Consider the following 16,250-nt stretch of genomic DNA (forward strand, 5'->3'; position numbering starts at 1 on the left):
CTTCTATTTCTTTGGTTGGTCCAAATGTGACGGGGACGGGGACGGGGACCAACAGTCGCGCCTACTTTTTATGTTTCTTCCGTTTCCGACCATAGAATGCCATAGATTTTCATGTAGTACTTCCGATTTTGTTACTTTTTCCGTTTCCGGTTCTGTCTGTTTTTTACCTTAGAATAACGACGAGGGAGATGTGCTCTTTTTCTAGAGAAAAGCCCGTTGTAAAGTAAAGGATACACTCAAGATCCACTTCACTTTGAGTGTTGCTGGTAACTTAGCAGCTTGCGGTGGTGCTGGTGTGGGCAGGTTTCTGTTGCTATCTCAGAATAATAACTTTTAGTCTGTGAAACCCTTTACCTGTGGCATGGCCTTGACTTGACGTTTCTATATGTCAAATCAAATGACATTATGACAACAAAATGTCATTCACTTCAAGTTCGTCAAACACATACTGCGCGTTTTTCAAAGCTCTATTGATTATTTTATTATTAAAAGAAAAGGAGATCAGTGTAGCTGTATCTGCAGTGTTTTTAAAAAATGTTGCGTGCTATACAATACTCGTCTGCAAATAAATTATTGCAATTAGCAACTACATCGTGTAAGTATGAAATTAAAAACACTTTAGAACAAAAGTTCTTCGATTTATTTCAGACCATTATTTTTCTAGCAATATGATGATGAACTTGAATATTATTGGAATAAATATTAAACCACTACCTCAGCCTTATTTCTGTTCAAAATATTACTCTATTTTAATTTAACAAAATAAGCTAATCTATATACTTAATATTCATTTTATTAGCAAGTAGAATAGTTAAATTATTTTATTTTAACTTGATTCAATTATTACAATTTTGAAAAGAGAGTAGCTAATTGGATAACAATAAAAAAAGAGATAAAATTTACCCAGATTTTCCTTTTCAAAATCCTAAAACTAGAATTATTAAGAGCTATAATAATATTTCCCAATAATAATGCATATATGGTTTTCAATGTGATAAAGATAAAAAATGAATGTATCTTATGGTATACAGCATGTATAATATATTGTGTATGTTTGTGCAGGTGTCAGAAATGCCTCAAGCTCGCCACAATGTGAGCCGAGCAAACCAAACATTAGAACAGCTGTCCCCGGCCCAAAAACACTTCAACTCAGCGCCGAGTTGAATCAACTTCAGGTATTTTAATTTGTTATTCAGTTTAAGATTATGTTGTTGATTACAATAATACAAAACTGCAGATAAAATCTAATTGTCCTAGGATTACATCTTGTGTACAAAAATATGCTCAAGGTGTACAGATGCTCTAAAGTTTACACCATTACTTTCAAGTACCTACCTAAACTTGCAATAAAACTGTTAAATGTAAACTTTCTACTTGCATATAATATGTATTCCAAGTCCTTCATAAACTTTCAGTTTATTATATTAAATAGTAAAATGTTCAATTCCCCTAATAAATATGGGATACAGCAACAGTACCTACTGTTGATTGTATGTTCTCAATCTCAATTGATTCAACACTACAGATAAATAGCTCAATTTATCACTTTACAGCTATTGCCAGACAAGGTCAGCCGTGCGACCCTTTTGTAAACATGTTTATTTCCGAATATGTATTGTACAATTTACATATCTTATCTAACACTATGGCAATAGCTTTATGAGTAATTGTGGGATTATATTTTATCTGATACTTAAATAGATTAACAACATCATCATAATTAAAGTGATTGTTCTGTTTCCATGGTGAACTACTACCTACCTACCTGCATATTTATCTTTTAAAAGTACTCTGCCCTTGCAATAGCATTGCAAGAATGACATACATGGGTACAGTCCTTTTAATGATACCGAAAATGGTTTTTTATTGGAGACTTCCCTTTATAAAATGACCAATCACGTTACCATCAAGAATATATTTATTTTAGAGCCCTGCCTTACCTTCTTAAGGCACATTGAGATATTGCGTGGCAACAACACGCGGCATGTCAAAGATACAACCCTGCTGCACTCTTGCTATGAATAGCTATCCAACGAATGATTTTGCACTCCTATGCCGCGTTGCGAAGCCGAACAACATCTGGATGCACCTTTTTATTACTTCACTAACATTACATGATCATTCACATACTTGAAATAAAGAAGGGAAAACATAGTTTTTTACGTTTATTCAGTGCCAGCACACACACTTAGGGGGTCACTCTTTTTTGAAGTGAAGCTGCTGCTGTGCGAGTCACGACTCTATCTTGTTGTAGTAAACGTGCCGCCGGCTCTCATCATCATCAGCCTATAGCAATCCACTGCTGGACGTAGGCCTCTCCCGCCTCTCCCAAAGCACGCCAATGGATGCGATCTTTAGCTTTCCGCATCCAATCATAACCCACACTACGTTTGCCTAGTCGCGGCCTCCATTCCAGAACACGTTTACCCCATCGGTCATCGGTTCTTCGACAGATGTGACCAGGTGTGACCAGCCCACTGCCACTTAACTGCCGCCGGCTCTCGGTCGTTCGTAATTCGTAAAGATAGAGTAACCCCCTAACCTTATTCCTCCCCACAGCAAGCCGGCTCAGTGCAACTAATAGGCGACTACGAGCGCTGCGTGGGCAACTACTTCGTGGACGTGGACGGCAACGAGTTCCTGGACGCTTTCACGCAGATCTCGTCCATCCCCGTCGGATACAACCACCCGCATCTGCTCACGGCGTTCGAGGATCAGAAGAATATTGTGAGTAGTGAAGAAATCAACTATGTGTACATTGAGCGTTCATAATCTGATGGACAGAGAGGTCTCCGAGAGCAACAATACTCTGTCCTAAGTCTTATTTTGAACCCGGCAAGTAATGGGGGTATGCGTACCTAAGATTTATGCTAAATCATTAGCGCCATTTATATTTTAGGGGTTTTAACTTTGCTTATGTAACAATATAAAGCTCAGTTTTATATCCATCAACTAAAGCAGCAGAAATCTGGACAGGAAGGTTTAATATGATTTAAATTATTGGATCCGACTAGCGTATAGCTAAGAGCCGGAAATTCTGATGTTATGATGACACAATTGATGTAACTCGAGTGCACTGGGTGCTCGCTGCTCGGGTGTCTGCCTCAATTCAATGCAATCATTTGTACCTTATGTACATCATACATAAATTGATATTTTGCTGATGCCTGTATATTGGTGTTTTCCACTTCACGCTTTCCATCCTTATCCTTTTAATTATTAGAACTATCTATGGCTGAACTATAAGGCTATGAGCATAGCAAAATAACTGAGCAATCCACAAATACCAACTCTTCTAAACATCCATCCTACTCTAACCCTCACCCTTCCCTCCACAGAAAGCTCTAGTCAACCGGCCAGCGCTAGGCGTCTTCCCTGACAAGGAATGGCCTCAGAAACTTCGAGACATCCTTCTACCAGTGGCCCCAACCGGCCTCACCAACATATCCACCATGATGTGTGGCTCGTGCTCCAATGAGAACGCGTATAAGGCCGTCTTCATCTGGTATCGGAACAAGGAGCGGGGGACGGTCGAGTTCTCAGAAGAAGAGATGCAGTCTTGCATGAAGAACGCGGCGCCGGGCTCGCCGAATCTGTCGATACTGTCGTTTGTGGTGAGTGTTTTGTGGTATGTTTTGTTTTGTTTGATTGCTGGGGGAGTAGTTTACTTTCATGGGTGTTGGGACTGTTGGGTAATTATTATGAAGAATGTGATAAAAATGTAAAGTTCCTTACATTTGCATTGATGATATGGGTTCTTGGATTTATTGCAAGATTAAGTTTTTTAATATTTGACCAACGTTTACTATCACCCTTTCTTTAACCAAGATCTACTTCTATCTTCTAAATATTCATAGACTTCCCCCAAACCTCAAAGCACGCTATGTCTCTACTTTCAATCATCCTAAACCAACTACCAAAGAAGACAAAACCCCTATAACCATCCCCCACGCCAAACATTCGCAGGACGCATTCCACGGGCGCACCTTCGGCTCTCTCTCCACGACTCGCTCGAAGGCCATCCACAAGATCGACGTGCCGGCCTTCGACTGGCCCGTGGCGCCCTTCCCCAAGTATAGATACCCACTGGACCAGTTTGAGAGGGAGAATCAGGAGGAAGACGCCAGGTGGGGGTTAAAAAGATTTATTTAAATATGGAACAAAAGATATGGAACAAAAACAAAACACGCGTGGATATAGAGCAAGTATGACAATGAGAATCAGTAGGATATGTCAGGTGGGGTTGAAAGAGATAGAAGCAAAAGTGTGTGGGAGTAGAAAGAGTACGATATTGGCACACGGAGTTATGGTATTTATTTATTTACTAGCTGACCCGACTTCATACCGCCTCTTACCCTACCCTACACTACACTACCCTACCCTACACTACACTACACTATACTACCCTACCTACCCTACCCTACCCTACCCTACACTACATTACCCTACACTACGCTACACTACCCTACCCTACCCTACACTGCCCTACACTACCCTATACTACCCTTCACTACCCTACACTACCCTACCCTACACTACACTACACTACACTATACTATACTACACTACACTACCCTACCCTACCCTACCCTACACTACCCTACACTACACTACACTACACTGCACTACCCTACCCTACCCTACATTACCCTACCCTACCCTACACTACCCTACACTACCCTACACTACCCTACCCTACCCTACACTACCCTACACTACCCTACCCTACCCTACACTGCCCTACACTACCCTACACTACCCTACCCTACACTACCCTACACTACCCTACACTACCCTACCCTACACTACCCTACACTACCCTACACTACCCTACCCTACCCTACCCTACCCTACACTACCCTACCCTACACTACACTACCCTACACTACCCTACACTACCCCACACTACCCTACCCTACACTACCCTACCCTACACTACCCTACCCTACACTACCCTACACTACCCTACCCTACACTACCCTACCCTACCCTACCCTACCCTACCCTACCCTACCCTACACTACCCTACCCTACACTACCCTACCCTACACTACACTACCCTACCCTACACTACCCTACCCTACACTACCCTACCCTACCCTACCCTACCCTACACTACCCTACCCTACCCTACCCTACCCTACACTACCCTACCCTACACTACCCTACCCTACACTACCCTACCCTACACTACCCTACACTACCCTACACTACCCTACACTACCCTACACTACCGTACACTAACCTACACTACCCTACACTACCCTACACTACCCTACACTACCCTACACTACCCTACCCTACCCTACACTACCCTACACTACCCTACACTACCCTACACTACCCTACACTACCCTACACTACCCTACCCTACCCTACCCTACCCTACCCTACCCTACCCTACCCTACACTACCCTACCCTACCCTACCCTACCCTACCCTACCCTACCCTACACTACCTTACCCTACACTACCCTACCCTACACTACCCTACCCTACACTACCCTACCCTACACTACCCTACCCTACACTACCCTACCCTACCCTACACTACCCTACCCTACCCTACCCTACCCTACACTACCCTACCCTACCCTACCCTACCCTACCCTACCCTACCCTACCCTACACTACCCTACCCTACACTACCCTACCCTACCCTACACTACCCTACACTACCCTACACTACCCTACACTACCCTACACTACCCTACACTACCCTACCCTACCCTACCCTACCCTACCCTACCCTACCCTACCCTACACTACCCTACCCTACACTACCCTACCCTACACTACCCTACCCTACACTACCCTACCCTACACTACCCTACCCTACACTACCCTACCCTACACTACCCTACCCTACACTACCCTACCCTACACTACACTACACTGCACTGCACTGCACTGCACTGCACTGCACTGCACTGCACTGCTCTACACTACCCTACCCTACCTTTCTTACCTTTTAAACCTTCCCTGGACTTCCACGAAAATTTCAAGACCAAAATTAGCCAAATCGGTTCAGCCGTTCTCGAGTTTTAGCGAGACTAACGAACAGCAACTCATTTTTATTATATAGATTTAAGTATTTAGTTATGAAAACCAACAGCGTAACATACAAAAACTTTATCTAAGTAACATAATTTCATGATCTATTTCACTGTAGAAATAGATTTGTACACTTCTTCCTGCTTTCATGTATGTAACAGTCGCCATTTTCATATTGTTTGTTTATACGCGATAAACAATAGAATAGTAATTATTTCACGACTCGCTCCGAGGCTATCCATATTCTATACAAGATAGACGTGCCGGCGTATTTCCCTGAAGTTTGAAGATGCATGCATTACAAATATTATGTAGTAATCTAATCATCAAACCATTTTAAATAGTAAACACTTACCTAGGTAAGTATGTATTGTATGTATGTATTATTTAGATACATGCATTTAAATAATAATGAAATGCACACATAAGTAGCTATTATTTACCAATATTATACACGTGTCAAATAGTTTGACTCTGATTAGGTAAAGCTATAGATAATTAAGGTGAGAACATACTAGCCATAATGTATAACTGAAATAGATACCTAGGTACTTAATGAACTCTTTTATAATTTTATTTTGTTTTTATTATAATTTCACAGCATCAAGATTTGCGGGTCCTGAAGGTTATCAAACTGTAGGTTTTTTTGCATTAAGTATGTGTTTCATTGTGTCCTGCTATTGGCTATTAGCACTGTTAATTGTAGATTACATACAGACAGTCAAACTATTTGTTTGAGCTCTATGAAAGCACTGTAAATAACAAATAAGTACCTAAAATTCATAAATGAATACATAATAGCGTAGATTTAGATAGAGTTTTGTTTGTACCGCACTGTGTTGTTCCTTGCAACTATACTAACCATCTGTGTAATATTACTGATCGCTAAACGTATTTGAGGGCTAAAAACATTTTAAACCAAATTTTACCAACGAAGAACCAAAACTATCGTTCAAAACACCTGTGAAAAAGTTGGTTCCATAGTTTAACAAAAAAACCGAGCTGCCTTAAATTTTTGAAACTTTTAACGCACGAGACACACGCCATTCTCGTATAAAGTTCTCGTCCTATCCGTGTAAAAACCCACCACCCTTCACCTCTTTAACCCCTGCCCCCTATTCCCTACAGATGCCTAGAAGAAGTGCAGGCGCGCATCAACGAGTACAAGTCCCGGTGTCCCGTAGCGGGCGTGGTGGTGGAGCCCATCCAGTCCGAGGGGGGGGATAATGAGGCGTCACCAAAGTTCTTTAGGGACCTGCAGAAGCTGTGTAAAGAGGTTGGTAACTGCCCTTTCTATGTAGTCAGTAATGTCACTGCCCCTTTCAAAATTATCCGCCCTAGACGAAACGAAAGCCAGGATGAGAGCGAAAGATGGTGTCGGATTCCAAAGGTGAAAGTTATTGGTATTTAGTTAGTTGGTCTTATCTTTGGTCGTAAGTAAACGATACGCTCCCGCGTGTACCACCTTCGGACTTACTTAAACTGGTAACTTGGAGGTGGTTGGATGGTGACGGTCAAGGAGGTCGATATTATTATATTGGCTCATAATGATAATGAAGTTTAATGTAATAAGCCGTTTTTAGGTGCTTGTTTCCTCTTATTATTTTAATATCACAATAGAAAACTGTAATAGGTGCTACACAGACTTCCAGATAATATATCTAATAATACCTAAATGAATTCCATTCTGTTTCTGGCAAGGTTATATTTGTTAAGGAAAGTCAAGTAGTATTGACTTTACATTGCCCTCCAGACGATATATTCCTGTTTGATATTAGAGGACAGGCAAATAAACATATTATTAGAATAGCAATCGCCAATAATTATATCAGCAATTTATAGGAACAAGCGACATACACGTTGTTCCTAGAACATAGAAATGAACATGTAACGAATTAGTGTTACTCTAGTTCTTCTTACCTCAGTCATCACATCATACAAATAGTTATTATCATTCCTCTTTACCCCTTTTTTCTGAACAGCCTAGACACGGCACAGCTAACAAACCTTCCTACTTCTAAATCCTATCTCCATTTCAGAACAGCATAGCAAACCAAAATTCCCATAAATTGTATACTCCTCTCTCCATTTTAGAACGACATACAAACCAAAAGTCTCATACATTTTTATTTTTCTCTTAATTTCAGAACGGCATAGCCCTCATAATCGACGAGGTCCAAACCGGGTGCGGCCCCACCGGCAAGATGTGGGCCTACGAGCACTTCGAGCTGCCGTCGCCGCCCGACCTACTGACGTTCAGCAAGAAGATGCTCACCGGGGGGTTCTACTTCAAGCCCGAGTTCAAGTGAGTTCACCCTTTTCGGCTTAGTATATACCACTTTTGGAACACCCTAGGTCTCCTTAGCGTAGCGTGGGACGACCCTATGTGAAAAGATGGCATTCTTCTCACTAGGGCTGAACTAGGGTTTGTTACCGTGGAGAGGCAATAGGCCAGTCAAATTAGGTGATGTTGATTCGTCACTCGAGGAGTCTCTTAATTGCGCATCCCACGATCGATAGACACTAGACGTGGTTAAGTTATGGAAGAAGGTGAGGGCAGAATGTTTCGTCGCACGCGGAGGTAAGATGTGGGGCTACGAGCACTTCGAGCTGCCGTCGCCGCCCGACCTACTGACGTTTAGTAAGAAGATGCTCACTGGAGGGTTCTACTTCAAGCCCGAGTTCAAGTAAGTAGTCACTGTCTAAGGTCGTTGGTCAAAGCGTCCCATACTTGGTATCCACTCGAAAATTCGTCTATTCGGGAGATTATAGGTAAGTGCTTTGGCATCTATAATAGTTATGTAGGTATGGGGTCAGTCACCACACATAAAGGAAGCCAGTGTAGAGTGGCTTTGTTGCCGTGTATCTGTTACCCGTTCAGATGAACTCGCAAGAGCCATCAATATCATCAAATGAATATTGGTTCAGATAATTCGGTTTCATTAGACCCGAGCACGGAATAACGAGTATACTTACGGATTTCGGTCATTGAAATCTCTGAAGGTTCTCTACTGTGCTTACGTAAGAAGTAGTCTGGAATATGCCTCCCAAATTTGGAACCCTCGGTACAAAGATTACGTCTCTAGATTGGAAAAAATTCATACGGTTTTTAAGATTTAAATTCCACTTGCCAAATGAATCATATGAAATGTCTTGCAAACGCCTACACTTACTTCCACTTTATATAAGAAGAGAAGCTGCCGATATTTCGTATTTAATCAATATAATTAATGGAAAGACTGATTGCTCAGATCTAGTCGCAAAGCTTAAATTTTATGTCCCTAGTCGCCTACCCCGTCACCATTCCATAATGCAAATTCCACTTGTAAAAACTAATTATAGACAGAATTCATTTTTTATACGTGCGAGTAATTCACTTAATAAAATTTATAGCGACTCAGAGTTTGATCCGTTCAGTAAGAAACATAGTAATGTTAATAGATACCTAACAGTTGCTTTTGTGAACAAAATAATTTAAGTCAGTCTAAGCCTAAGACAGTCTACCTAATTATCTTATCTAGTTTTAGTTAACTTAGTTGTTTTTATTAAGTAAGATATTAGTGTTTTAGTATTAGTGTGTGTTACAGCTGGTGTCGTGTAACGCCTAGGTATAATAACTAAGGATTGAGTTCTGAAACCGGTCTCAACGCTGAATAGCGAAGGGATGGGTTCTAGAATTCATCCTTACCATTGGAACCATATGTGGGAACTTGTAATTGGCTAGTAGCTGTTTACCTGATATGTTCATATTGTGTTGTAGCTGTAAGTTCTCCAAATATTATAAAATAAAAAATAAAATAAAATAACGAGTAATACCAGACTAATTTATGACCCGAGTCTGAATTCCAACATGTCTACAGTCCACACATAACAAATTTATTCTTATACAGGGTGTTAACTAGAATGCGTTTGAGCGGGAAATGGGGGTTAGTATTAGTCTAACCAAGCACGTTTCTAAGAAAAAAAACATCAGAATCTCGAATATTTATGTTTAAAGTCTAAAGTAAAGTGGAAAGTTTTACCTTCATCAAAAACATGGTCACCCTACACAAACACATAACCAATGAGACATTAGATTGCAAAAGAGCACACACTGTAAATTTGTTATCAACTTCACTTTTCATAATTTATTTGATGTATAACTATGATTGTAATTAATTACACAGTAGGTAATAACAATTATTAAATAAAATTGAAATTATTCATGGTGATTAATGACATACTAATCAACAATTAAACAGCTGATGTGCATAGATCGTACGGAATATAATTTATGACTTTCTAGGAGCTCAGAACAATAATTAAACCTTTTTACTCAGAATAAGGTAAGCGTTTAGTATTCACCCTTGATACTCACCACGTTTTATTTTTCTTTTATTACCTAAAGATGCGTACAGACCGGCCCAACGAACGCCCACCGATGGACATTTATCATACATAATACAGGGGCAGATTGAGCAACGAAGGTCAACAAAACCCGCTCGTTGGCGTTCGTTTGGCTGGTCTGTACGCAGCTAAAGATAAAAGACCACAATGCATAACAGGATGATAACAGGGTCTACTTCAATGACGAATTGGTTTACTTACACTCGCTCATCTCGATTTGTGTTGTGTACTTGCGATTGAGACGTCTTTGATGACGAATAGTACGGAAATCCTCATAATAAGTATGGCCTCACTTTGAATACCAGTAGAATAATAACAATCTCGCGTATCATAACCATGGAGTATTTATGATAGTCATTACCTTCTCTGTGGGTCTAGTCTGTCAGTGTTGTTTACTTGTTTACAATAATTTTTTACAATTATTACCTAAAAGGGAAAAGGTACCTACAATTCTATCTTTTGATTACCAAGCCTTGTTCCTCATCTCGTTTTATGTTGTGCTGTGCTGTGAATACGTGTGACCTATGTTATGAAGCATAAAATGAAACTGTTCTGTATTCATAAAAGATAATTATTGTGTATCAATAAAGTGATACTTATGGAGTAAAATGAAATGTCTACAATGGATTGGGTACTTTGAGTACCCAAAATCTCGGTAGGTACCTTGACGATGTGGCTCCAAGTGTGGTGCTGATGCACGCATACTTTTTTATTGACCTTGGCTTTGATTTCTTTGGCCTTGACCTTGGCTTTCAAGTTCATGGTCATTCTGTCAAACGTACCTAAACATGAATAGGGTGACTATGAAATTTTAAAATGAACTAAATAAAACTGTTTTATGTTGGTCAGCTTAAAGCAAATAAAATACGTTTTTTAATGTCTTATCGTGTTCAGTATCATCAGCTGTATCTACCATTTCCCGCTCCAACGCAATCAAGTTAACACCCTGTATTACATAGTAACTAATCTTTAATCTGTGCTTATATTTTGTGTAACACTTTTTTTGTTCCTGGCAGGCCGCCGCAGGCGTACCGAGTCTTCAACACGTGGATGGGCGACCCCAGCAAGCTCATACTGCTGGAGAGAGTGCTGCAGGTACGTTTGATTATGTTTTATTCATTTTATAACCTAGACCAGATTTATTTTGAGAGTAAAATATCGACATTTAGGCTACCTACGCAAAATACAAAGGTTTCATAATGTAGAGTAGAGTTGTCCATATTGCAATGAGGCGCCCACCATCATCAGTTAGTACATTGCAATTTTTCTGGCCCAACCATCATCCGAGAAACAAATATATCTGCTCAAACAGTATTTTCACCGGGCGGGAATAGAACCTGACATAACGTACATTTGAAAGCTTGAGCAAAAGCGACCTGATATTTCACATATCTGTTATTTTTTTGCCAATTTTCACCAGCCCCGTCTCATCACACATTTTCCCTCTTCAGGTGATAAAGCGCGAGAACCTCCTCGACCGCGTGCAGAAGACCGGCGCAGTACTGAAGGGGGGTCTCCACGAGCTGGAGAAGGAGTTCCCTCAGCTAATACACAGCGTGCGTGGGCGCGGCACCTTCCTGTCGTTCACGGCTAAAGATAGTAGTGTGCGGGACCAGATTAACAACGGATTGAAGAAGAATGGTGAGTTATATCCACCCAGAACGGTTAATTTAGAAAAAACGCACTATCCTAAAGAAGGGATTAGGTATTGATATCGATCGGCAAGGGTTGCAGTAAGCGCATTCTCGCAATAATCTCTCAAAATTCCGTCCTCGGCTCTCCTCTGCCGCAGTCTTAAGTCAGGGCAAGCCCATAGGTCTACATTAGTTGTCTCCACGAGCTGGAGAAGGAGTTCCCTCAGCTGCTGCACAGCGTCCGCGGCCGCGGCACCTTCCTGTCGTTCACGGCTAAAGATAGTAGTATGAGGGACCAGATTAACAACGGGTTGAAGAAGAATGGTGAGTTATTTCCACGTCAAACCGTAACTTCCGAAAAAGCGCACTATCCCAAAGGAGGTATATCAATAAACCGGCTTTGCGGTAAGGTTTGTAGTAAACGTAATGGCAGACGCGCCTCTCGCAATAAGGCGGCGGGTACGTACACAACGCTATGATTTTAATGCATTTTATTAAATCGCCGTCACGCCGCCCCGTCGGCGCTCCGCCCGTCGCAAGTTTCGTACCCGCCGCCTAAGTGCCTCACAATTCCGTCCTCGGCCTTCCTCCGCCGCAGTCTTAAGTCAGGGCAAGCCCATAGCCCAGCCACCTAGTACCTAGTCTTCGGTCTACATTAGTTGTTTCCACGAGCTGGAGAAGGAGTTCCCTCACTTACTTCATAGCGTGCGCGGGCGCGGCACCTTCATGTCCTTCACGGCTAAAGATAGTAGTGTGCGGGACCAGATTAATAATGGATTGAAGAAGAACGGTGAGTTATTTCCACGTCAAACAGCAAAACACGCACTATTAGGTATTATTGATATCTATAAATCGGTTTCGCGGGAAGGGTTGCAGTAAAACGGCACGGCAGACGCGCGCCTCTCACAATTAATGCCTCAAAATTCTGTCTCTCTGAATGGTTCCTATTCTCGTCATTTGGGCCCAATCATAGGATAGAATATCGATATCGATAAACAGGTAACTTGCGCTACGCGCCTCTCTTAATAAGCGCCACAAGATTCTGTCCTTGGCTTTCCTCCAATCATGATCCAAAGCTATCAACCCAAGGTAAGCCCAGCCCTGCTACAAATGGTGAGAGAAACATAAGGATTCACTGGCCTCGGAACTTAATTAATATTTGTGTCAGCATAGAATAACAAGTACAGTAGTAGTACACGTGTACTAGTACTCGTTATTCTATGGTGTCGGTGACAAATAGAAAAGCTAAATTAGAATTTGTCACCGTGGTGAAAAGATTATGAAGTCATATTAGCCTCAGTCGCTGACTGCCCAAGGTGCGTTCGTTGAGCGGGTGCAAGTAACTTCAGTTTCAGTAACGATCACATCACATAGATGGCGTTAGCAGTCTGTAAAATATCAACTCTCCATTAATTTTAACTTTTTTATAAATGAAAAACCGTGCCAATTTTTTGAGTTTTATGTTTATATGGTTTAGTTTCACATACATTACACATAAATAATTATTTGCTTTTGTCTGCCATATCCATTGGCCATTGGTATAAGCTTTTATCCTAATCCTAACTAATATTATAAATGCGAAAGTAACTGTGTCTGTCTGTCTGTCTGTCTGTCTGTTACTCTTTCACGCCAAAACTACTGAACGGATTTGAATGAAATTTGGTATACATACGGTCTAGACCCTGGGAAAGAACATAGGCTACTTTTATCCCGGAATTCCCACGGGAAAACTTTTTGAGGCGAAGCGAAGCGCGCGGGAACAGCTAGTAATAAATAAACCTGAGCCTCTCACTTCATCGAAATTAACTATGTATTCGGCTAAACTTATATTACGTAATACTTATAATTAAAAATATACATTCATTTAAGTATTATCATTTGTGACTAACGCGGAACTGATGCGGCTTGCGTTTATGATTATTGTGTTTATATTTGTGTAGAAAACTAAAATTTTATCCTGTAGACGGTATAGGAGCTACAACGCTGCTAGTTCACTGTCATTACATTCAACCTACCCCGCAAGAGACTACAGGCTTGACCGTTTATATTAGGCGATTTTACGCCAGATCTTCGCATTGACTATGTGTTTACCTTGGTAATTACGGAATAAAAAGCGTTCAGAGATAATGTTGCTATGAAATAACTTTTGATATCACCCTAATTTCAATACAAATAAACAAACAATAAAATATTTCCTCTTCCATTATTTCCTCTTTAATATTAGTAAGCATATTTCTATTCACTGAAAGCGTAAGTAGCGCTTCCATCTCAATCCGCACGGCAATACCTCAGTGATGACGCGCTTATAGTCTATACAGCACATAGCATATATTGGTAGGTATGTAGATACATTCTCACCGCTTATAGCTCACTCACATTTCCTGGAACATGTTGATGTGAATGCAAATGTTGTTGCTCTTTGACTGTCCTCCACGGAAATTAATCACTTGTGTGTTGACGGTGCGTTGCGTTTTTTCTAACGGCTGTTTTCAACTCGAAGTGAGCAGTATTCAATTTTTAGAGCGAATTCGAATCAGTAATAACGAATTTTATCTGAGAAAAATGCATTGTATGTTGCACAAGAAGTAACTCATATAACATAATAACACAGAATAGAGAAATACAGAACAAATGTGCTGCGAAAAGTGGGTGGCTCGCTTGTGAGCCACCTCTGACTACCCCTTCGGGGATTACAGTCGTGAGTGCATATGTATGTATATGGAATGTATAAACTGTTTTTGTTGAGTAGTAACTGTCCTCTACCTTACTAGATCAGAGGAGTTCATAGGACAAAATATTTTTTCTTCTTTATTTTAAGTCAGCCGGTTCGGCGCACAGCAGGGTATATGCCTTCTCCATGTTTCTTCAACTTTTAATTTAAGTACTGTCAAAAGTAAAGTTTTTAATATAGAAAATGAATTTTACTCGGCCAATCCAAACAAACTATTTTATGTGTTTTATACTGCTCATTTTAAAATAAGAACCCTCACAATCTACCAGTCTAACACCTTATCCAATCACCAGGCGTCCTCGGCGGCGGCTGCGGCGAGGCGTCCATCCGACTGCGCCCCTCGCTGGTCTTCGAGCCCAAGCACGCAAGCATCTACCTCGACGTGCTCAGGAAAACACTCAAGGAGCTGTAAACTATTCGGTGAAAAGAGGTACAAACCATAGACGAGGAGGCCGGTTTTGAAAGACGCCATTTTGAATTTAGAAATGTGAAAACGGTTACGGTTTTGACATTTCGTTAAAGTTAGAGTAATGTGACAGCTGTCATTTAGATGACATTTATAAAGTTTAATATTTTTGTAGACTTTAAAGCACGCCCGTTTACTTCACATGCTGGAATTGCACGTTAACACTTCATGTAATATTATGGATGACTCTTAAGAAAATTTAAAATACCTCATAAACGCTCTGAACCGGCCTCAGTATCTACACTTTTATGGATATATTTACTCTATGGTCTATTTATAAATAGTACCTAAATATTATAATAAAATTATTATACAAACAGATGTACTTCTGCAGTATTACGTAAGACAAGTATTGCATTTAGGAATAATTGAATGCATTTTTAGTGTAATGAAAGCAATTAATTATCTATCTATTGTATACGTATTTGTGGTTAAATTTTAATCTAATTAAAGATTTTAGGTCAAAGTATAAATTTACATTTGATTGTAAGTTATATTTGTTTAAAAGGTGCCATTTTCTATTGTTATTTAATTTGTATATCTTCTAGTCTCTCTTTTATTTTATGAAAAATCATGGTATTTTGTAATAGTATTTTTTTTATTTTAACTTGTATTTAATGATCTCTTGCCAATTATTTAGGTGTAGTAAATATATGTGGTTGTAAGATGTAGTACGTATAAATAACTATATTTACTGTCTGCCTCACAAGTCTTCCAATTAAATGTTTTGGCTTAAATTGTTAAATATAAGCGTTCCACAAGATTACTCGTGTCATTATTGCATCTCTTAGCGTAAGTTTAGCGTCTCATCCGCCGGGCTCAATGACAAATTGAAATATTTGCGTGAAATAAGCAGACTTGTAGAGAGTTGCTTGTATTTATAGCGTCGCCCACGCGCACGCGTTTTGTCACGTATTTAAACGATGCCATTCGATTGAAAGAAAGACTGGCGATTTTCATACAAGCTCGCTCAGACAAT

General features: G+C 40.3%; 1 protein-coding gene across 1 annotated transcript; it reads left to right on the top strand.

Moving 5' to 3' along the window:
- The first annotated feature begins 420 nt into the window (after window positions 1–420).
- Window positions 421–16,034, top strand: LOC105395483 (4-aminobutyrate aminotransferase, mitochondrial). The gene is made up of 10 exons (XM_048623617.1): window positions 421–595; window positions 1,063–1,175; window positions 2,560–2,727; window positions 3,339–3,614; window positions 3,967–4,127; window positions 7,183–7,330; window positions 8,202–8,359; window positions 11,457–11,535; window positions 11,892–12,081; window positions 15,099–16,034. Exons 1-10 carry the CDS (start codon window positions 535–537, stop codon window positions 15,215–15,217), a joined length of 1,473 nt encoding a protein of 490 aa, XP_048479574.1. The 5' UTR covers window positions 421–534; the 3' UTR covers window positions 15,218–16,034.
- The last annotated feature ends 216 nt before the right edge of the window (window positions 16,035–16,250 follow it).

The sequence above is a fragment of the Plutella xylostella genome, chromosome 10, assembly GCF_932276165.1.
Source record: "Plutella xylostella chromosome 10, ilPluXylo3.1, whole genome shotgun sequence".
NCBI classification, from domain to species: Eukaryota; Metazoa; Arthropoda; class Insecta; order Lepidoptera; family Plutellidae; genus Plutella; species Plutella xylostella.